Raw genomic sequence first — 24,274 nt, forward strand, 5'->3', positions numbered from 1 at the left:
CAACAGGTGTTTCACGTTCTTGAAAGAGTGTTTGAAATCTTGATGTCATGGCCATTATTTTTTTCTTTGCCTCCTCATAAGTGTCATTCTGTTTTGTTGCATAATGAACCATAAGTGTGAATGCAGCTATCAAATTGCCCCACCTAGTTGTTTGCAACACGTTTGTAAGGATTCTTGAATGTGGGGTGTTGTTTAGATCTATTCTTGACTTTGTGTCCTTTCGCCAACAATCTTTTATTAGTGACGTAGGAATAACTTGCATATTTTCATACATCATAACCGCGAACAAGTGACGGCAAGGTATCCCATATGTCTCAAAAAGCAAACAAGTACATCTTAAGAGGCCATTTAATTCGTAGAAGCTCATAGTGTGGCGTACCTCTCCATGAGGAAACCAGGCCAAATGAAATAGACGATGGTCATTGTTCAAGACTTCTGAATTTTTAAGATAGTCCATCTGTGATCTGTATTGCCACCTTATCGTACATACTTCTAGTATAGTATGTAGCATACTGTTCATGGTATGGGTGCTAGACATGGTTCAGAAGCTGTGGTGATGTGTGATTGCTTCGAAAGTCATCTTGCATCTCTTGATGACGCAAAGTCTGCAATGCCGCATCTATTTGTCCAATAAAGTCACTTAGCCACAAATTACTCGTCAAGAATTGATTCAAATAAGAATTTGTTGACTCACATCTCTGGGTTGTTCTTAATCCGTCAACAAAGTTACCTCGAAGAAAAGTTTCCGCCCAATTTGTTTTCCTTTTGTATTGAGTCTTCATCCAGCCATTGTCTTCTAATTGAAAACCTTCAATGACTGATTTCCATTGGTCCTCCCATTCTTGTTCATCCATGAAATAATGATACATTAGATGGTTAAATGCTTGCATGAATGAAGGATTGGTGCAATTAGCTGATGCATTGGTCGATAGACGCCAACCACAAAGACGATGCACTGTATTTGGCATTACTTTTATTATTGCTTCTCGCATTGCTTTATCTCCATCGGTGACAACTACCTTAGGATGTTTATTGTTCATTACATTCAAGAAGCACTGAAGAACCCAGACAAATGTCGAGGCACTCTCATCGCATAATAAAGCACAACCAAACATAATAGTTCGAAAGTGATGGTTGACACCAACAAACATGAGTAAGGGCTTGTTGTAAGCATTTGTCTTATATGTGGTGTCAAAAGCCAAAACATCTCCAAAAGTTTGGTAATACTGCCTCGACACCCCATCACACCAAAAAAGATTAGCTAGCCTTGTATTGTTGTCTGTGCTATAAATGCCATAAAACTCAATATCTCGTTTTGCTAGACATTCTAAGTATCCCAATGCTCCCTCAGAGTTTATTTCTATTTCCGTAGGTCGTCCATTTCGACCAATCCAATTGTAAAGGTCCCTTTTTTGGAAAGGAACATAATCCTGACCTCCTCTTTCCTGAGCTAAGTGATTCATTATGTAGCAAGTTCGTATTCCCGATCTTCTCATTGACATAATTGGTTGACCAATTGCTTGAGTGACCTTCTTGTTTGATCTCAAGAATTGGATTTCATGAGGCAAAGCTAAATTGTGATTATGCTCTGGCTCAAAGTCTCGTACAACCCATAAGTTCGTAGACTTGTCTAAATTGACCCTCAGGCGTTCAGGACAACCAACTCTTGTTAAAGGCTTTGGTATTTTTTTTTCCAATTTTCCAAATTTATCCACTTCTCTCTTCGCGTTCCATCCCTTAAGCAAACCCATTTACACTGGAATTCCTTGTTTTCGATATCCTTTCTAACATCATGTTTCCTAACACTAAATCCAATCCACCTTGAGTAATTGTAATAGAAATTTTCCCATATAGTAGATGTGCCTAGAGATTTGTCCATCAGGTCTCCTCTACTAAGTTCCTGTGGGGGTTTATCCTGTTGTAGCTCATACAGTAAGTTTTCCCAGTCATCATTCATCTCAGCAAGAATAGTTGTTTGCAATGAGTTGTCCATTCTAAAATTTTATTCACCTACATAAATTTATCAGGTTCAGTCTCTGTCATTTTTCTTTAGCACACAAAATTTAATAGGTTAACAAGTATTTCAAAGACTTTATAAATGTTCCAATTAAATGTAATTGGTAGAACACTATTGATTTTAATAAGGAAGGTGTGAGAGAAGTAAATACAACAAGGGCTTGAAATGGGTGTTCCCAGGAAAACTTACGTAGAACATGTTAATCTTAAATAAATTAAACTAAATTTCTCAAATATAGGAACATCCTTTGGAACTTACATGTGAAGTGTGAAGCATGAAATGTAAAAGATAAATTTGAAAAGCTGAAAGAGGAAATGTTTATTTCTAACCTTTCACGAATATCTGTGAGCTTGCTTTGCAGAGTATCAAAATCTCACAATGTGATTTCACCGACCACAATAATGACAAGCAACGATCAAATCCATATGGGGTTTACAAAGCTAGCCCTTATTCTCCATAGGATTCTAATGGTGAAATGGGATAGTTTTGCTGCTCACGAAGCATTTCAGTTTTGTTAGAGTAAGAATACTTTGATGCCACTATAAGTAGGTTCTCCAATTTTGGAGATGAGTGGGGCCAACTTCTTCTAACTCTCCTGGTTCAATGGCCCCTTAACACTTCTCCAACATGAACTGTGGGTCCCATACTATCACAGTACACTGAAATTTCAATCAAGCTAGGACATGCTTCCCTAAAAATTTTTGACGATGCATTCCCCATAAATTTTTTAGTCCAGTGGTTTCCCCCTCATTTTGTTTTGACCAGTTACATACAATGCCTTGTTATTATATGTCAGTGTAACAAAATATGAAGTGTGTCATATAAGTTTCTTAAGTAAACTTTTATGATTTATAATTCCTATATGTTTTTCAGATAATCTGTAATCCAAGGAATTTTATGAGAGACTACAAGAATTTTATATAGTTTAATTTCATCCCTGTTTATCCCAACGTAGTGGTTGTAATAGTTAAGAGATTTCAATCTTAAATTAATACTTTTGAATACTGAAATTTATAGGTGTTGACATTTGGGTATATACGGTCATTGTCTTTTAACACCATAGTCTAAGTGATTATAGTTTTATAAGTTGGAAATCTAACTTGATAGGAAGTTCACTCATCCTGTTTATTAGTGTCACATGCAATTGAAGTTTTAGAATGGTAAGTGATAGTCTGTTTATTGATAGCACATGCTTTAAGTATAAATTAGTGATCTTATTAATATACATCTATGTGGTGCATTGTCTATACTTGTGGATGTACATTCATTGTTTAGATATTATTGGAGTACTACCAACCATGTTCAATAAACTGGCAAAGTCCATTCATAATAAGCCATATCCGACTCTCTAGTTGGACCAATACATATCACATGATATGTATGGAGAAAACTTAAGAGTTAATACAGATATTAAAAAGCAAACACACACATAGATGAAGATTGCAACCATCTTCCACAAAACCAAAGAGGAGTGACAGAAAACATTCCACTTTTCCTAACTTACATCCATCATAACATTTGAAAGTATTAATATTATAAGCCCGATTAGTGAATATAATATTTTCTTAAGTTAGATATTAGCATAGTCCATTACATATACGCTTCATATGCACTTAGTCAACTTGAATAGGGTTCAACTCCCCTGGCTCTTTAGTGTGGACAACATGAATATATATATGTAACGACCCAACTATTCTAGACCTTGGACCATTAATAACTACTATACTAATCATAAGAAAACATACATATGAAAACATCATAACTTTATTATATAAAGAAAAGGTTTGAATACATAAATACTTTACTTAGGATATGGGATCCCATTGTTTTGAAAATAAAGCAAAACATAACTTAAATAAATGAGTTACAAAATCAAGTGCGGAAAATAATACATGAAAATCATAATTTAAAGACTTAAAGACTTCATCCTCTAATCGAATGCTCAGTCCATCGATTCCATCCAGCCTCAATACACAACCCCCAAGCTGCCAAGAACCTTTCCGCCGCCATAGCTATTTTCCTGCGCATATAAACATAAAGGAATGAGCCTAATGCCGAGCAAGGAAAACTAACAACATAAATCATATACATAAAATTCTATCATAACATATGCTATATCATAAACATATACTATATCATAAACATATGTCATATACTACTATAATGGCCATTATACTACTTGGGGCTTGTTAACTAATCAAGTCATATGCCCATTAGATTTGTGGGGCTTGCTAGCTAAGCAAGTCATATGCCCATAAATTTATTGGGGCTTGTTAGCTATACAAGTCATATGCCCAAGTCTACCAACATACATAATATAACATTTCATAACACAACATATCATAAGATAACATATAGCATATAAAATCCTATCCTATTTTCCTTACCAATATACCAGGATATGAGAACAGTATCGGGACTTTGGAACACTCCTAAAAACCATAATAGAAAGGTGAGTATACTAACGAAAAGAGATGAAACGAACGAGCTATACCATCGAAAAGATACTTACCAACAACAATCTTCCGTTCAAGATCTTAGATTCCTAACCAAGAATAAAGAATACGAGTTAGGATTTTGAGTAGAAAAACTATAAAAATAACACAGAAAGGAACTAGAGGAAGGAATACGTCGAATGCTTCTATAACCGAACTACACCTCGAACCGAAATATACTACGAACCTTACTTCCTGAGTGTTTATTAAGCTTATAAGGATAAAGCTTATAACCCCAACCCAAGTGTTTATCACTCAAAAATAACCTAGCAGCTTGCAGACTCTGAACTTTGCTTGATGAATGAATAAATGGCTGGGTACTAGGTCCTATTTACAGAGTTCAAGAATCAAAAGATCTTTATTTAGCTTGAATAAAATAATGGATTTTTAATTGAAAAATCTTCGAATAATTGTTCAGCAGAGGTTGAAGACTCGATCAAAAAGATTCTGGACTTATCAAGAGGTTAAGGAATAAAATAAGCTCGGTTTTAAAAACGTTAAAAAATCTGGCACTACAGCCAATATATCTCCCTTAGTAGGCGATATATCGTCTGGGCTAATATGCCCGAGACTCGTCGAGGAGGCCGTGCGGAGTTACATGTTTTTCGTATCTCCATATGGTGATATATCGCCCCCTAGTGCTGCGATATATCGGCATACGCTAAAATATTATACACGTAATTGCAATTTTTCAGCCTAATTTGAATTGAGTAACAGCCTTGACTAAGTCCTCTAACGATTTCAAAGCTGCTGGCAGACCCTAGGATATTCAAATATTACTCTTAATAAATTAATTCCTCAAAATACTTAATTATTCATTAAACATTCACATGACAAGTGTCATTTCCTTATTGGATTTATCTAAACCTTATATTATAATAAATATCACCTTCATATTCAGTCATATTAATTAAACCTTAGGTTATAATTAATATTCTTAATCTATAGGTTAAACTTATAAAATCTACAAGTGTTACTACGAGTGTCCAACTAAATCCCAGTCTGAACCAAAATCCACAGTCATAAAAATACTACAACTATTACTATTGCTACTACTATCTAACTAGCTAAGGAAAGTTTTTGGACTCTACAATATATCATCACTTATAGTTTGCATTCCATTCAGTATAATACTAGCTTGATCCAGTAGTTGACGAAGCTTGAAAATGATTGTACGAACATCAAGAGTAGAGCACCGCAACTTCTCAGACTTCGTGGAGACATTGCGCCTTAGGAATTTCAGCTTTAAAATCTCAGAGTCCTTTGCAACACAATTTCTACACTTTCCCTAGCCCTTTCTAGGTGATTTTCTTTTGGTGGATTTACTCCCACCTGATGATGTGGGTGAATTTTTGTTCTTTCTTTATAATAGGTGGGGCTATGGGGGAATGAGGTGTCTGGGTTGATTTGACAGAGGCTGATGTAACTGGGGAGGGGGACTTATCAAAAGCTTTATATGGGGGATACAGGGTGGGATATTCAATTGGTAAAACATCTTCAGAGTCAAATGACTCTTGCTTGACCTTGTATAGCTCAGGGGAAAAAGGACTCTTAATGAGTTAGGCATTTCTATGTGAAATGAATGCAATGTGTGTATGGGATGATTTGCTCTAGGTGTGGGTGATGTTTCAATTTTTAGTGCACTGGTATTTATTGGCAAAATATATGGTGATAGAAAAGTCACTTCTCATATTCATGTTCACGTGTATTTTAACTCCCTGATTGGATGTAATAGTCATTTCATCTACTATAGATGTATGTACTAGTTAAAATATCCACGTGTCCCCTCCTGATTTAATCTACTACATTTTGTGTCCCTGCCTGGCATTGTTGGAGGCCAATTACATTGTTTGGAAAAGTGTGGTAACCTAAAGTCCCAATCGTATTCGAAATGACTAGAGTGTAAAATTCAATTGTCTACCTTTATCACTAACTTATGTTAGTAATTACCAGTGTTTACTTTGAATCCAAGCATCAACACTCATTATGTGGACTAATTTATTGGCACCTTACCCCTACACTAAGAACCGTACATATGGGATATCTTATTTGTCTATTTTTTTCGCGCGAAAATGGTATTCTCCATAAAGTAGGAGGCTGAGGGATGGGTTACCTACTCCACAATTTCTGCGTAAAAGGTACAACCAAAGATATGGTTGGGTCGATGCCCTTTGTAAGTCCCACCCGGAAAACATGGTAATAATTTATAGTATCTGCTGGTGAGAATGACTTTCCTATTGACAAAAGATGTGGCATTTCATATGGTTTTAATAAGTTTTTTTTTTAAAATGTGGCATTTCAATTTTAGAGTGAATTAAGCTATGAATTATTGGGATGAACTACTATCTTTTAATTATCAAATAATTAAGTAGTTGATCCTTATGCATCATTATATCCTCAAATATGAGGTATGGGATAAAATATTATTCATTTTTTAAAAGAATATTAGGTACATATTTAACCATGACTACTATATGAAATTAACCATATATTGATATACGTCAAAAGTGGTAATGGTTTATATACCGTTCTTCAAAATTAATAATTTTTGTAATTTGAATGTTTAATTGGTTTACTGGGTTATAGAATTACCAAGGTAGTTGCACCAACCTCCCCACAAATTAATGAAAGCATTTCTTTTTGTAAGATTGTTTTACCTTGGTTTTATAGCACTGTTTTATTCCATGATAAATACATGAATAAATCAAATGGAGAAAAATTCTATGAAAAGACCCATTGGAATATGGCTTCTACCTCACCTTCACTCCCTTGAAAGATATGAATACCCTTCCATCTCATTATTTTCTTGTGGTGAAGAAAAAGCTTAGTGTTTGTAAGATTAATTATTATTATTGGTTTCTGATCTGCAGGTTGGCGTTCGTAGCGCTGCTGATGTAGAGGAGATAGGAAATTGGAATTTAATCAATGGAGCTTCGTCATTGTCTCTATCTGAGGAAAATGCTCATCCAATCCCCATATTCTGAGAGGTCCTTCTTATTTATATAATTATTGCCTATGGAAAGAACTCAAGCTATGTGAGTAAGTATCGTAGTCCCTTTTAAGTACAAATTTTATTTAAATTGTACGTACTAGCCCTTCCCCCTATAGTCGGACTACAATTTTAAATGGACTATGTTATTGATTAGAGTGTATAAAAATATCCAGATGAATTAATTTCGTGTATTGTATTTCCCTAATGACCTTGTTCTTAAGCGTAGCCCTCAGTTTAATACATTAGGTCAAATTCGAATATTTTGTTAGTCTATGTTGTGTTTACATGAATTTATTGGTGCAAAATTAATAGTAATGATACACTTTCTTATATGAGCAGGGTTAACTCACCATAGGCTGAGGAGATCAATTGTCAATACATACCTTATTTATGGTGATTTTTTTAAAAAAATTCTAATATTCTCTACACTTATGAATGCATATAGGATATAAATTTTCATATAATTATAACAACCAAAATTTATGTAGAACTCATTCATTGTTTAGTAAGCAATTATGGTATTTGAAATCAGTATTTTACATAAGTTGGGACTCATTCCATTAACTAATATGGCTATATTATTGGACGAAAAAAGTGTGTATTTCATCTTTACCAATTACCAAACACGATTACTAACTTCCCCAGGTCAAGTATATAACACGGTAAAGCCATATAGCCTTGTACCTTTACTTGCCAGTCACGACAAGACCATATTTACTTTACTGGTCGAGTAAATTAATTATAAAATAGAAGACATATCGTCACATTTCACGTATTAAATAAGCAATATACCTCAATTTTAATGTTGCTTGATTTCAATTTAAAGATACTAGCACTTACTGGAACAAGTAATAATTGTCTTATTGCAGTTTATGATTGACCTTTAAGTTAATTCAAATTAAGTTGCAATTAATGACCAGGAATGTTTAATATATTAACATATAAAGTAGTTAAGATTGGTAACATTAAACAAAAAACTCATTATAACTTAAATATGCCATTATATATGATAAGAGAATATGGTTACAGACAACTACGATAAGCTTACAAGTTGACATCAACCATATTACACCCACTAATACACAAAATTTCATACTAGCTACCACATTTCTTTCCGTAGTTACTTCATCTATTATAACCCATGACAAACTAAAACAAAAGGAAGGTATATTAGTTCGTGATCACGCAGCTTCTTGGACAAGCATTTTTGCGGGTTCATATATGCGATGAGGACATGATAAAATACGAGTGCCAATAAGAAAGGTTCTTATCTACCAAAAGGTGAAGATTCAGTGTGATAAAACCAGAAAAGGGGATTCCAATTTCTACATAATGTCACAACATAAGGATTGCCATATTATGCATAAATTGGTCTCAAAATGACACTATTCATACTTCACTTGGATAACCTAAACTATATATATATACACATAGTACATTGATTGTATGAGTTTCATCCAGTCTATATGCCAGACCGACCCCCCAGTGCAGCACCTGGAGCAACCGTAGCACCACTCCCAGCAATGGTGGTCTCAGCATCTATCGATATCATTATGTGGAACAACATCTTCAACTCCTGCTGAGCAGCTGCAAGGTGTTGGACCTGATGTATTGTTCTAGTTTGTTGCGTGGAGAGGTTGTAGGTTGTCTAACTTAATAGCCTCTTTTGACATTCTAAATCTGCCGTTAGTTCACCAACCATACGAACATAGTTGTTTGTGGTCATGTAAAAATTATTCCAAAGGTTGGTGAACATGGCGATATGTCCGTTTGCTTCATTCAGCTGCTTCACAAGTAAGTTAATGACATCCAGGCGATCACCTTGTATTGGTGGTACCGTGTAGTAAGCAGGAATGGAACTATGGCCATCACTAATGGGTAGGACTATGATGAAGGTATACTACAAGAAAATTGGGTTCTAGCGACGACACATCTAGCGACGACATTCCAATTTTCGTCGCTAGAGGTACTTTCAGACATAGCCGCCCACGTCTCCCCTGTTTAGCCGCCCATATATACCCAAACCCCTTTCAGACATAGCCGCCCAAATAAAAACCCACCAATTTTTATTTTCCCTCGTTTTTTTTCCCAGACCCATATATACCCAAACCCCTTTCTCTCTCCTCTCAGACCGAAACCCTTCTCCTCCCTTCTCCTCTCAGACCCCAAACCTCAAACCCAAACTCCTCTCAGACCCAAACCCCAAACCATGAGAACCCCAATCGACTGAACCCCATCCTCTCGAGCATCCTCCGATCATCCTCTCGGGCCGATCTTCGTCTCGTGCAGCGGCGTCTCTCAGGAAGCTCCGTCGTAGGCGGCGGCATTCAGGTAGCTGTATATATATATATAGTTAATATTGTTAATACATATTTATTTATTTTATTGTAATATTGTTAACTTAATATATATATATATATATAAACCTTGTAGCATTTCAGGGACCACTCTAGAGTCTCGGGCATTTGCTAAAAAATTTCTTTGGATTCCAAGGACCACTGGGTACATATAAACCCTCTTTTTATATTATGCACTATATGGTTTTTGCTCTAAATTGATGTTGCAGTAAACAATATACTTTTGTTTCAGCTAGATGCTGCAATTAACAGAAGTGGTTTTTTAGTGATTTTCTTTTATAATGGGGTTTATTGGTTGATCATTTGTTGAATACCCCTGTTTTTATGTGTTATGTGTTCTGTGTTTTTATTGTTATGCACTGTGTTAGGCCTCCAATATACAGTGTTTTGATGGTTGATTTTATAATCTGAAATTTATTTATTGCTCTCATTGGTTTTGAGTGTTTCTTAGAACTTACAATATATTTAAGTAAACACCCTATACCACATCAATGAACCAATTAATAATGTTTAAGTCAAGTTTAACTAATTTTTGTATATCAAATGGTTAAGTTAACAAATGAATGGAAAATACTTATATGAAAATACTTGGGCTCTGTGTGAATTTTTATAGATTTAGTATGGTGGTGACCTATGTATATTAGTTTAGTTGGCTGTCAATAACAACATTCTTAGAAACTCTGATATTGAATACAAGTATCAAGTTAGCAAGGCCAATGATTCAAATTTGTGAGAATTTGTTCCAAAAAGCTTGATAATTTGTTGTCTTTGCTCCTTAGTTGTTTAACTATTATCTTCATATATATTTAGCTAAGACAGGTAGTTCTCATCTCAGATTAGTTGCAATTCTTTGAGTTCCTTGATCCTATCTCTCTTCATCATCCACAGACAACCAAAGACACACTCTAACTTGAATAATTTTCATATTTGTGTAGAAATTTTGTTTAGTTATCACAAATGACAATATTAGAACTCTATGTGATGCCATTTTTATCTTATTGAATTGTGATCAATATGGTTTAATGGGTCCATGTAAAGCAACAATTTGATATTCTTAAAGAAAAAGAAAAATGACATATATGGAGATTAAATAAATAAAGATAAAAAGTGTAATTTTTGTGTATGTTCAAAGGAAAATGTAATTTCTTGTAGCTGGAAAGTTTGGTTATTATTTTTATTATCAATAATCTTTGGCTTAAGAAACCATTAATAGTTATTACGTGACAAATGTGTTTGACAATTGAAACTAATAATAATAATAATAATAAAGACTAATTAAGTTTGACCTTATTCCATTTATTACTTGTATATATAAATGAAGAATACTTCTTTATGATAGATAAAACAGATTCTTAGAAATAGTGGAACATTGTTTGACATGTTTGTTTAGCAGCCCTGTTCTGCATTTTTTCTTTTCAAATTCATATACCATTTTGTTGACTGCGTTTTTAGCCAACGACGTGAGAACGTCAAATATGACGAACCTTCAAGAGAATGTAAACGACAACAGACGGTATAAACAAGAAAAGTAAATAACACAGAATTTTTATAGTGGTTCAGCCCCGATTGTCGGTAATAGCCTAATCCACTTAGAGTTGTGATTTATAAATCTATACTCAAGATCAGATGGACTATGCCAACTGAGTTTCTTCAGTATAAATTGTGAAAATACAAGAATTCTCTCTAATTTCAGCACTTTCTCTCTCTAGAATAGACAGACCCAATTTTATCTCTCTAGAAAGAATAAGCAGAAGGGGCCCCTCTCTCATCTCATAAGCTCTCTATTTATAGAGATGGGATCCTCAACTGATATCCCCTTATAATAGGGATATTTTATTATATTTATTACATTTATATTACAAATAAACATTCAAAATTCAAAATGTAACAAATTCCCCATTTGTGGGAAGAATGAGAGATTCCCGCGCATGTTGTTGAAGTTGTGTCTGACTTAGTCTCCTCTAGCTAGTTGGTCCACCTCCTACTCACTACCCATGCAAGTGCTGGTTAAACATGCATGGTGGTAGGACATGCTTTGGGTGGGTTGAACGTGCATGGTTCTCCTCGAGCATGTACTCTCCTCTAGCATGCCATGTTCCTCCTTGAACCAATCTCCTTGGCTTCTCCTCGGACCAAGGTGGTTCGAGGCAACTTCCTTGGCACCTCACCTTGAACGACATTGAGGCAACCTCACCTTGGACAACATTGAGGGAACCTCACCTTGGACAACATTGAGGGAACCTCACCTTGGACAATCATTGAGGGAACCTCACCTTGGACAACATTGAGGGAACCCCACCTTGGACAACATTGAGGCAACCCCCTTTAGCATCTCCCAAACATGTCCGATCGAACAGTGTATAGACTTTCCTTATGAAAGTCTAAGTCTCCATTCTCTTGCATGAGACTCCTCCTCCTTAGCTATTTACCTTGGGCACGTTCGAGCCAACACTTAGAAAACCTTGGGAGGCTTACCTCCTACACACCCTTGGGGTCTCCTAGGACCACACCCTCCTTGGGGTCTCCTAGGACCACCCTCTTAGCCCTCCTAGGAGGCACTCTCCTAGATGCATTCTCCTTAGCCTCCTAGGATGCATTCTCCAATTTTTGGGTATAACATTTGCCCCCCAAGTTTATTATACGATTCCCCTCGTATGATAAACTTTTCTTCTAGCAAAATGCTCTTGAGGTCATCCAAAAGCTCCTATCCGGATGATAACTTTCACATAAACTCCCATGACAAAACTTGTCTTGAACTTGCCTTGTGATTTCTTCAAACTCTATTTTCTTGATGTAATGAAAATATAAGCTCCCTCTGTATATGTTGCAAAAACATCATAGTATAGAGGCAGGTTGTTGAATATCCTCGATTTGGTTGCGCTAGGATTAGAATTTCGGTGATCGTGATCCGATCGGATGCTAGGACTAGGGCCCTTGAACAAGATTGTTCGATCGGACACATGCATTAGGCTCCTTGGACATGCTCGGCTTGTACCATGCAAAACATGGTCTCCTTGGATGTGATCCGATCGGACCTGGACACTCTTCTTGGCATCTTCAACCATGTCCGATCGGACAATGCACTTTTGGCCCAAAACTAACTCCATCTTTTGGCTTGTATGGGACTTCTCCTCTGACTTGCTCCGAGCCAACCATTTTGGAACACATGCATGGCCTCCTCGGACATGGTCCGATCGGAGCTTTCATGACATGGTTCGATCGGGCAAAGCTTGACCAAGGAAGCGTCCAGCCTTCCTTCACGCGAGCCCAGCGTGAATTCCCCCAGGATGTCCGATCGAGCATGGGAGTTTAAGGGGGTTCAAAGTCTACTGCCAAGTCGGGCATTTCAATGCAAAGATAGGTAAGTGTGGTCCGATTGGACTACACAATTGCCTAAAGTTTACAATGCCCGATCGGAAGTGATCACTCGCCTCGTTCAAAGAAATGCATGCCTCAAGCCTTAACAACAGCCCACCATCTCCGATCGGATGCAGCCTAGTTGTTCGGACACCAACACTTAGACGCACACGGGCCTACCTGAACACTTATGGCATCCGCTTTGGCTCTCCTCGGTCATGTCCCAGCTACAAATTTTTGGAAGCCCAAACTAAGGTCCGATCGGACACCTCTTGGCTCCTCCAATCATGTCCGATCGGATGCATATACTCTTAGACACAAGGCAGGCAGGCATGCACTCTTGAGTTTATCTTTTGGGCATGCATGGGACCTCTCCTTGGACTTGGTCCGAGCCAATCTTTTTGGAAGCTCACCAAGTTAAGGTCCGATCGGACCCTTGGCACACATGCATGGCCTTCTCCTCGAACATAATCCGATCGAAGCTTTCATGACCTTTCCTTGAACCAAGGTCCAAGCCAATGACTTGGCTTCTCCTCGGACATGGCCCGAGCCAAACATTTGGCTCCTCCATCAAGGTCCGATCGGGTACCACACTTCTTGTCCGATCGGACACTTCTTTTCTTATGGTGCCAAAGACCTAGGTCCGACTGGATACTTCTTGTTTCCTCTTGGTCGGATGTATCACCTTAGGCACCAATATTTCTAGCCTAGATCCTTGGACGTAGGTGAGATGCTCCTTGGATCAACATGCATCCGATCGGCCATCTCAAAGTATGCTTGGACACCCAATTTTTCAAACACTTTAAGCACCTGTATTGATCGTGAGCATGGACAAACAGGCATAAGCCGTGTTAACATGAATGCAATGCAATGCAATGCAATGCAATGCAATGCATGGAACAGTAGCCAGCCTTCCAAGCATTCCTTCTCCGATCGGACATAGGCAGCATCACCATTTGGACGCTTCTCCTTGGAACTAAACACATCACCTCAGACGAATGCCCCCCACTCCGATCGGATATAATGTAGCTTCCAACCACTCAAGCGTGTTTCTCCTCCTCAGATGCAGTACCTTAGGCACCAATATTTCTGGGCCTAGATCCTTGGACGTAGGCGAGATGCTCCTTGGATCAACATGCATCCGATCGGCCACCTCAAGGTATGCTTAGACACCACATTTTTATGCATTTGCTTGGGCACTCTTAGGTACTTTTAGGAAAAACCATCAAAGCACCTTGTTCGACCCTCCCAAATTTATTTTGAGAGATTGATTTCTCTCAATCAATCTTAGTGAAAACTTGACTTCTCCTCCCAAGGACAAATTTTCACCATGTAGCATCTATTTTGCATGCATTGGTTTGATTCACTCCAGGGAATGTTGATCGATGATACATGCTTAGCCGACCAGGGAAGTTGTATCTGCTCTCCTGAGCAAGAAAACTTTGCACCTGGTGAGCTAAACTTGTAGCTGTTGGCACTTATACTTTACTTCTCTCTATTAGCTTAAAACATTCTAAGTCTCCTCTAGACTTAAAAAGTTATAAGTTTTTTGTGAAGAGTAAAGTCACTCTGGTGTATGCCTTAGATTTTCGCATGAGTACTTAGTTTTCTAACTTAGAAATTCTAGACATTTCATAAGTCCATGCTAAGTATACTTTCTCACACTCTTGTTGCTCTAACATTTTATGAGCATGATGTTTATGGTCACACGAATATCTGCTCCTAACTTGAAATTTTAAAAATTCCAAGTTACTTAAGCTTTGCCAAGCAAGTTAGCTTAATGGCCTTTTTGGACTTCGAAAATTTACAAGTCAGCCTAAAAACAGATATATTACCTCGTGCTCTTATTGCCTGTGTTAAGTTATATACCAGCATACCCCATGTGCCCCCCAGGTGGTTGGAGGTTGAAAGACCCTTAGTCACTTGCTACATGACTGAATCTGTTCGAGCAGTTAACTACTCGTGAAACACATAGGATATATGGAAAATACTCAAGCAGTTGAACACTGCTTGAACACATCGACCAGTTGAACACTGCTCGGATAACTAACACACATGCATATTTGTAGCAAGAATCGACCACGCTGCGCGTTGTCTCTTTTATTACTCGTAAATTAAAAATGACAAAACATGTCTAACAACGAGTCTTAAACAACCAAAATTGTTCAAAATAAAATGTCTGGTTAACAAATAACCAGTTCATACACCAAACTTAAATAACAAGTCTAAAAAACTCGAAATCAAGCTACCACTCTGAAAGCGGTATTTAAAAATAATATCTCCTTCGACGCTCTATGTGCACGCCACTCCAACGATTCCTGCTCCTAGCACTCCTCCTCAGCATACCCCTCCTCTTGCTTCGTTGCTCTCCTCAGCTAAGGGTGGACCTCCACATATAGTGTCTACGGTGAAGTCCACGGGTCCAGGCTGCAAGGGTGGAGATTTTTGTCGCTTGAATCCGGAGTTGCTTCTACCTCCTTCTCCTTGGGGTGTCTCTGCTCGGTACTTCTTCAACTTGCCCGACCGGAGAAGAAATTCTATCTCGTCCTTGAGGTGGTTGCATTCATTTGTGTCGTGACCATAATCTTCATGGAAGCGACAATACTTGTTCATGTCTCTCTTCCTCATCTCTCTCCTGATGGGTGGAGGCTTCTTGTAAGGAACCTCCTCTTGACTAGCAAGATATATCTCTGCTCTACTGGTTGAGAGAGTGGTGTAGTTGGTGAATTGAGGCTCATACTTGGTTGGCTTCTCACTTGAATCCACCTTTGCCTTCTTTTCTTCATGGTGGTCAGACCCATTACTTCTACGTTTCTTTCCACCATCACTAGGAGAGTCACTTGGTCTGCTTGGGTTGTTTATGCCATTCTCCCCTTTCTCTATTGCATCATCCAAATTCATATATTTTTCCGCCCGGTCAAGAAATTGTTGAAGTGTTGAAATTGGATGGCGATGGATGCTGTCCCATAGAGGACTCCGATAAATTATCCCAGCAGATATAGCAACCATCTTCCCTTCGTCTCCTACAGCAGTTGCTCTATTGGCTTCTCTCATGAACCTCTGTATATAGCTCTTTAGAGACTCATCTTTTCTTTGTTTGATATCTGCCAAGTCGTTGGCATAAACTGGTGGAGTCCGGGCAGTGCTAAATTGTCTACAAAACTCCTTCCTGAATGACTCCCAAGAGGTAATGGAGTTTGGTTTAAACCTCCAATACCACTCTTGGGCAGTGTCCGTCAAGGTGGTGGGGAAGACTCTACACCGATAGTCATCACTCACCCATCTCCTTCGACGCTCTATGTGCACGCCACTCCAACGATTCCTGCTCCTAGCACTCCTCCTCAGCATACCCCTCCTCTTGCTTCGTTGCTCTCCTCAGCTAAGGGTGGACCTCCACATATAGTGTCTACGGTGAAGTCCACGGGTCCAGGCTGCAAGGGTGGAGATTTTTGTCGCTTGAATCCGGAGTTGCTTCTACCTCCTTCTCCTTGGGGTGTCTCTGCTCGGTACTTCTTCAACTTGCCCGACCGGAGAAGAAATTCTATCTCGTCCTTGAGGTGGTTGCATTCATTTGTGTCGTGACCATAATCTTCATGGAAGCGACAATACTTGTTCATGTCTCTCTTCCTCATCTCTCTCCTGATGGGTGGAGGCTTCTTGTAAGGAACCTCCTCTTGACTAGCAAGATATATCTCTGCTCTACTGGTTGAGAGAGTGGTGTAGTTGGTGAATTGAGGCTCATACTTGGTTGGCTTCTCACTTGAATCCACCTTTGCCTTCTTTTCTTCATGGTGGTCAGACCCATTACTTCTACGTTTCTTTCCACCATCACTAGGAGAGTCACTTGGTCTGCTTGGGTTGTTTATGCCATTCTCCCCTTTCTCTATTGCATCATCCAAATTCATATATTTTTCCGCCCGGTCAAGAAATTGTTGAAGTGTTGAAATTGGATGGCGATGGATGCTGTCCCATAGAGGACTCCGATAAATTATCCCAGCAGATATAGCAACCATCTTCCCTTCGTCTCCTACAGCAGTTGCTCTATTGGCTTCTCTCATGAACCTCTGTATATAGCTCTTTAGAGACTCATCTTTTCTTTGTTTGATATCTGCCAAGTCGTTGGCATAAACTGGTGGAGTCCGGGCAGTGCTAAATTGTCTACAAAACTCCTTCCTGAATGACTCCCAAGAGGTAATGGAGTTTGGTTTAAACCTCCAATACCACTCTTGGGCAGTGTCCGTCAAGGTGGTGGGGAAGACTCTACACCGATAGTCATCACTCACCCCGAGTAGTTCCATCTGGTCCTCAAACTTCCCAACATGTCTTATTGGGTCCGCCTTTTCGGTATAAATTGGCAGTATCGGTGCTTTGTACTTTGCTGGTGGTTGGGCTGCTCTTATTCGAGCAGAGAACGGGCTGCCACTCCGGTAGTCTATCGGATCTATCTCGAAAGGTCGCTTCGACAAACCTTGCACTGCAGCTGCTAGCATGTCAAGCTGGGCTTGGATAGCTGGTGCAACTGATGAGGTTCCAAGGTTTTGACCGCCTGGTCGGGCATTACCATCTGGCACGCCACCGTCAAGTATTTCTAATTGACTGGTAGGACGGTCCAGATTTTGCCCTTCGACCGGGACGGTCCTCCTCTTGTTGGTGATAACGTCCCTCAGATCCTTCTGAGAAGCATGCTCTCCTACCCGATCAAACACCGTACTCTTCGATTTCCCAGTGGGCTTACTACGTGGGACTTCATCTCTCCTGCTACGCCGCTGGTCGGGGTGCAATGGAGGCTTCTTGGCACGCTCTGGGCAGTGTTCTCCTCCTTGTGGGTTGTGGCCCTCCTTTTCCTTGGATTGGCTGGTTGGATGACTATCAGCCTCATCCCCCCCATGCCCATCTTTGAACTGAGAGGTCCTCTTCTCTCTAGGAGATTTATTTTGCTCCTGCCCAGGTGGAGTCTTTTTACTGCCCGATCGGTGACTTCTGGAGGGGGTTCTAGAGTGCTCCCCTTGGGTTGAGGTAGTGTGCGATCGAACTCCATCTCCCTCACTAGGTGGGTTATTACCACCCCTCCTTGGTCTATCATTACTCCTACCACCAGCTTCTGTGGTCCTTGCTCCTGGAGTGGTTGCCCCTCGTGCTGTAGCTTGGGCATTGGCCTGGGCCAACTTGGTAGCAGCCTCCAAAGCAAGCGCTGCTTCACGATGTTTCTGGTTGACCTCCTCCTGTTGTTGTCTGAGCTCCTCACTTCTGGCCTCCATATCGCGTTTTTGCTGCTCTAAGGCAGCTCTCTGCCTGGCCATCTCTTCAGCAAACGCCTCTTGCCTAGCGTGGAATCGTGCCATCTCCTCCTGGAAGGCCCCCATGGTCTCTTGGAGCTCTTCAACTCCTGGAGTCACATCCTCAAGCATGACCCTAGGTTCATTCTCATGATATTGTGGGCAAGGACCTTCAGATCTAGCAGGTTCTTTAGAGGAGTTCGTCCTCTTGGAAGCAGCAGTGGTGTTCTTAGGCGCCATCTTGCTTCAGGGACCGTCTGTTCTTCTCTTCAGGCTCTCAATGAAAGCACCAAAATGTTGACTGCGTTTTTAGCCAACGACGTGAGAACGTCAAATATGACGAACCTTCAAGAGAATGTAAACGACAACAGACGGTATAAACAAGAAAAGTAAATAACACAGAATTTTTATAGTGGTTCAGCCCCGATTGTCGGTAATAGCCTAATCCACTTAGAGTTGTGATTTATAAATCTATACTCAAGATCAGATGGACTATGCCAACTGAGTTTCTTCAGTATAAATTGTGAAAATACAAGAATTCTCTCTAATTTCAGCACTTTCTCTCTCTAGAATAGACAGACCCAATTTTATCTCTCTAGAAAGAATAAGCAGAAGGGGCCCCTCTCTCATCTCATAAGCTCTCTATTTATAGAGATGGGATCCTCAACTGATATCCCCTTATAATAGGGATATTTTATTATATTTATTACATTTATATTACAAATAAACATTCAAAATTCAAAATGTAACAAATTCCCCATTTGTGGGAAGAATGAGAGATTCCCGCGCATGTTGTTGAAGTTGTGTCTGACTTAGTCTCCTCTAGCTAGTTGGTCCACCTCCTACTCACTACCCATGCAAGTGCTGGTTAAACATGCATGGTGGTAGGACATGCTTTGGGTGGGTTGAACGTGCATGGTTCTCCTCGAACATGTACTCTCCTCTAGCATGCCATGTTCCTCCTTGAACCAATCTCCTTGGCTTCTCCTCGGACCAAGGTGGTTCGAGGCAACTTCCTTGGCACCTCACCTTGAACGACATTGAGGCAACCTCACCTTGGACAACATTGAGGGAACCTCACCTTGGACAACATTGAGGGAACCTCACCTTGGACAATCATTGAGGGAACCTCACCTTGGACAACATTGAGGGAACCCCACCTTGGACAACATTGAGGCAACCCCCTTTAGCATCTCCCAAACATGTCCGATCGAACAGTGTATAGACTTTCCTTATGAAAGTCTAAGTCTCCATTCTCTTGCATGAGACTCCTCCTCCTTAGCTATTTACCTTGGGCACGTTCGAGCCAACACTTAGAAAACCTTGGGAGGCTTACCTCCTACACACCCTTGGGGTCTCCTAGGACCACACCCTCCTTGGGGTCTCCTAGGACCACCCTCTTAGCCCTCCTAGGAGGCATTCTCCTAGATGCATTCTCCTTAGCCTCCTAGGATGCATTCTCCAATTTTTGGGTATAACACATTTAATTCTTAAATTATTGTTCTTGTGGTAGTTGATGATTAGATTTTAGTCTTATCGTCTCTTGGTTGGGATTTATCTAGTAACAAACGGATTTTGCAATTTCTATTTGGTTATGTGCAGTTAAATTTTTCTGTCTAAGGTTTTAAGATTAGTAATGCTTTAGTGCTTAACTACGACAGTCAAAAGCCTGGGGTCTCTGGGACCTGTTGTTTATTGTATGATGTAATGGTCTTTTGAATATTTATTGAGGCATGAGGATCAAAAGTTAGTCCTGGAGATGCAATATGTGATTTGTCCTGCACTCTCTTCTTGTTACGAATTCGAACAGTTTGAGTGAGATTATCTGGAAATGAGAATATGACATTAAAATTAGCTTTGACCTCCAATATTGAGAGCATATTTCAGTTAAAATTTTAAGGAACTTTAAAGTAAGTTGATTATTGTTAATTGTGAATTTAAATAAGATAGAACATTGTGAATCATGCTATTGTTAAATAAGGTTTGTTGGACTATAATTCTACTTTCACTTTCATCTGATTGACTGATAATATTGTGTCTATTTTACTTTAGCGATCTGCATGTGGTATGCTATGATGCAAAATTCATGTCTGATTGTATAGCTGTAGTTATTTCAAAGGCATAAAGGTAGAGAGCTAGCTGAATAAGAAATGCCATTGATATAAGTTAAGCCTTGTCATAAACAATTGTTTTTTTTTAAGTGAACATTCTGTTTTTTGTTTTAACTTGGGTGTCATATTTAGTATCGGGGACTTTGAAACCATTTTGTGGGTGCCTCTTCTTTTGGTGGTATCTCCTTTCTGATCACTTCAAATCTCCTTTTGGGTGTCATATTTAGTATGGAGTGTCTTTTAGGTCCATTTTTAAGTTATGGAGTATTTGGATAGAAGGTAGGTTGTATATATATGTTATGTTTTTGTATGATTGAGAAGAAACATTAATGCCTAACATATACATATAAGTTATATATAAATATATGCAATTACCATTAGTTAATTAAAATGTTGTTCCCATATAAAAAAAAAATAAGTGGACAATCTTCATTAAAAGTTGTTTAGTTAAGTGGACAATCTTCATATAAAATGCCTTGCTTGTTCTTCATTTTCTTCTTGTTTAGCAAGGAAAAAAAAACTTCTTCTTGGTCTGAAACATTAACAGTGATTTCTTGCTTGCACTTTTTTGGTTTATGTAAAAACCTCTGTAAAAGAAAACAAGGTAAGCTCTTATCTCTCTCTCTCTCTCTCTCTCTCTCTTTGCTAAGTTGTCAAAGTTGCTTTCTTTTGCTTGGTTTTGGTACTAAGTTTATGGCATTTATTTATACTTTTCTGGGTATCATGAATTTCAGAGAAAAGCCATTTGAGTTGGTGGGTATGTGTAGAAATAGAACGAGTTTTGTTTGAGTGGAAAGAGATTTTTTTATTATCATAGTTTGGGTGGTCTTCTTTGATCATATATATATATATTTATATAATGCACACACACACATATTATTTCGAAAGATATATGATTGTTAACTGGGTTTACTCAGATTTGACAGATCATGCAAGAAGATCCCTTGCAAATTTTATTCCTGAAATAAAGTGATTCTAAGGCGGGTTTTTTATTTTTTATCTTTTTAGGTGAGGTCTTTGGACTATCAACTTGGGTAATGTTTTGGCCTAAGTAACATGGCACATAATTTTGTTTGAAAATCTTTAACCTCATACAAAAGTTGGACATATTTGCTTATGTAATAGATGATTTAAGCCACCACCTATTTGGTGTCTTAATGTAACAGGTGACTCTGTAACTAGAGTTTAAAATTAGTGAATTGAAAGAGAAAATGAGATGTGTACCCTTGATCATTTTGTTTAGTATATGATTTATACTTTTGACTTTGATGAATATTTGGTTTGACAATTTGTGTGTTTCATTCCTTAGGCTTTGAGTTGTATGTGATGTTATGGAGTTGTGTTTTTTATCAGAGGCTTGGATATGTCTTCTGCGGTTATGCAACATCACGAAGGTGATCGTGGGGCAGATCCTCCTCCAGATCCAATGCAGATGCAGGCTGATTGTGAGAGAGGTATCAAATGCAATTATTATTTTTTTGGATAAATATATTGAATTAATTTATTTATGTGTATATAATAATTATATGTATTTGAGAAATAATAGTGACGACTAAAACGAAAAGGCGTGGCATCAACAAAGGGTTTTCAACTCGAGAAGCTAGAGTTGCATTAGGTAGACCACTACCACTGGCGTGGGATGTTCGAGGGAAGACTTACAAAGAAATTGGTGATTATTCCCAACATTTCTCTAGAGAGATCGACATTCTCATTCGACAATATGCCGATCCCGACTACGACCGATGGGATAAATTACCCAGCGATGTTAGGGATCGCATACTTCCTCGTCTAGAGGTAATTTATTTCTATAATTTTTTTATTGGGTTCACTTTAATATTAAATCTAGCTAATTTATTTTATTTTTTTGATTCAGGATGATTTATTCGACATTGGTCGAAGTCGATATGCCTCAGAGAACCTCCCCAGCATTCTTTTGGGCATTCAACGGTCGTGCGTTGATCGTTACTCGGAGTGGAAGAATGACTTGTCCACTCATTTAAAAAAGAATGGTCGAGCACATCCTCCTGATGGTTTGGGCATGGAGAAATGGCAGAAGGCGCTCCAGTATTTTGATCGCCCTGAAGTGAAGGTATTCACAAACATATTATTTTTTAATTTATTTTGTTAATTTAACACATGGTTAACACAAGTTCTTTGCAGAGGCGTTCTGAGATTAACTCTGCGAACCGTGCAAAACAAAAACAGAGAAGTGTGCAGGGCTCACAGTCTACGCCAGCCCTTCGTTACAAGAAGGTACTTTCTTTTTTACATAATTTTTATTTATGTTTTTTTATAATGATTTTTTTTCTTAATTTTTTTTCAAACTTGTATTGTAGCGTGATTTACAAACTAGGTGTCTTGCTGGGGTTCCAGAGATTTGGATGGCGACTAAGTACATAGACGGGGAAGGTTGGGTGAGCAAGGCAGCAAATGATAATTATGTAAGTAAATTTATATTTTATGATTTTCTTACTTTATTGTGTTGTAAATTCTAATATTCTTGAAAATTGTGTGATACAGGAAAAGATGATGGAGATACGTGACACTCTGCAGTCACAAGACATGCAAGAGGTGAAGGAGCGACTCCGAGCCATAGAGGAGCACTTGGCTAGGATTGGTGGAGTCTCGGGATCTGGATCTTCTCAGCAAGGTCATGGTGTCGATCCTACAACACCTAGTTAAAAACATTTATATTTATGTATTTTAATTTTACTATGATACTAACTTTGTCATAAAAATATTTATAGTAAAAATATAATTTTGTGCATAGTTAAATTTATCTTCTATTTCTAATCTTTTAGCAAAAAAAAATTTATTAGTATATTTATTGAATAATGGCTTTTTTTTTTTAAGTATATATAATAGTGCATTAACAATTGCCAAAAAAATTAAAAAAAAAAAAAAAATATGGATTTTTAGCGACAACAAATTGTCGCTAAAAGTACAAAATGTTGTCGCTAAAACTTAACATTATGGCACTAATCAGACGAAATTGCACAGTAACAGCGACGAAAAGAACAAACTTTTAGCGACAACATGTTGTCGCTAGAGGGAAATAGCGATGACATGTTCCAGTTCGTCGCTAATTAAAAACAATTAGCGACCGGCATTTAGCGACGACAAATAGCGACAACATAGTGGTCGCTAAAGGAATTAGAGACGACCGGCATTTAGCGACGACATAGTGGTCGCTAAAGGAATTAGCGACGATATTTTGGGAATTAGCAACGACTTAAGTCGTCGCTAAATCCCCTTTTTCCTGTAGTGATATAGGAGTTTCAGTGTGGTGGAAGTTCATGGCTTGCAAAAACTGGTAGATTTCTATATGAAGTAGTTGTGGATTATCATGAGTTTTGTAATGACCCAACTACTCTAGATTTTGGACCATTAACGAAAACTATACATAGACTCTAATCTTTAATAGAACTTACAAGCGAAAAAGATCATACTTTATTAAAATACTTGTAAAAACCAATGTTTAAACTTATATAATCTCAAAGCAGGATATGGGATCCCATTGTTTTAGAAAGAAAACATATCTTAATTGAAATGAAAAGAGATTACATAAATAGGTGCGGAAAAATACACATAAACCATAAATAAAAGACTACATCATCCAAATCGAACTCTCGACTCCTTGAATCCATTCATCTCCGATACACATTCCCA

The 24,274-nt window shown here is 38.4% G+C and overlaps 2 protein-coding genes across 2 annotated transcripts; one reads left to right on the forward strand and one right to left on the reverse strand.

Moving 5' to 3' along the window:
• Positions 1-530: 530 nt before the first annotated feature.
• Positions 531-1,751, reverse strand: LOC133832846 (protein FAR1-RELATED SEQUENCE 5-like). Its single transcript, XM_062263129.1, has one exon. It carries the CDS (start codon positions 1,749-1,751, stop codon positions 531-533), a length of 1,221 nt encoding a protein of 406 aa, XP_062119113.1.
• A 7,620-nt stretch (positions 1,752-9,371) lies between these two features.
• Positions 9,372-23,313, forward strand: LOC133829378 (uncharacterized). The gene is made up of 8 exons (XM_062259147.1): positions 9,372-9,835; positions 9,938-10,006; positions 21,959-22,059; positions 22,152-22,399; positions 22,479-22,694; positions 22,766-22,858; positions 22,942-23,046; positions 23,126-23,313. Exons 3-8 carry the CDS (start codon positions 21,969-21,971, stop codon positions 23,285-23,287), a joined length of 915 nt encoding a protein of 304 aa, XP_062115131.1. The 5' UTR covers positions 9,372-9,835; positions 9,938-10,006; positions 21,959-21,968; the 3' UTR covers positions 23,288-23,313.
• Positions 23,314-24,274: the final 961 nt, after the last annotated feature.

Source organism: Humulus lupulus, chromosome 4 (genome assembly GCF_963169125.1).
Source record: "Humulus lupulus chromosome 4, drHumLupu1.1, whole genome shotgun sequence".
NCBI classification, from domain to species: Eukaryota; Viridiplantae; Streptophyta; class Magnoliopsida; order Rosales; family Cannabaceae; genus Humulus; species Humulus lupulus.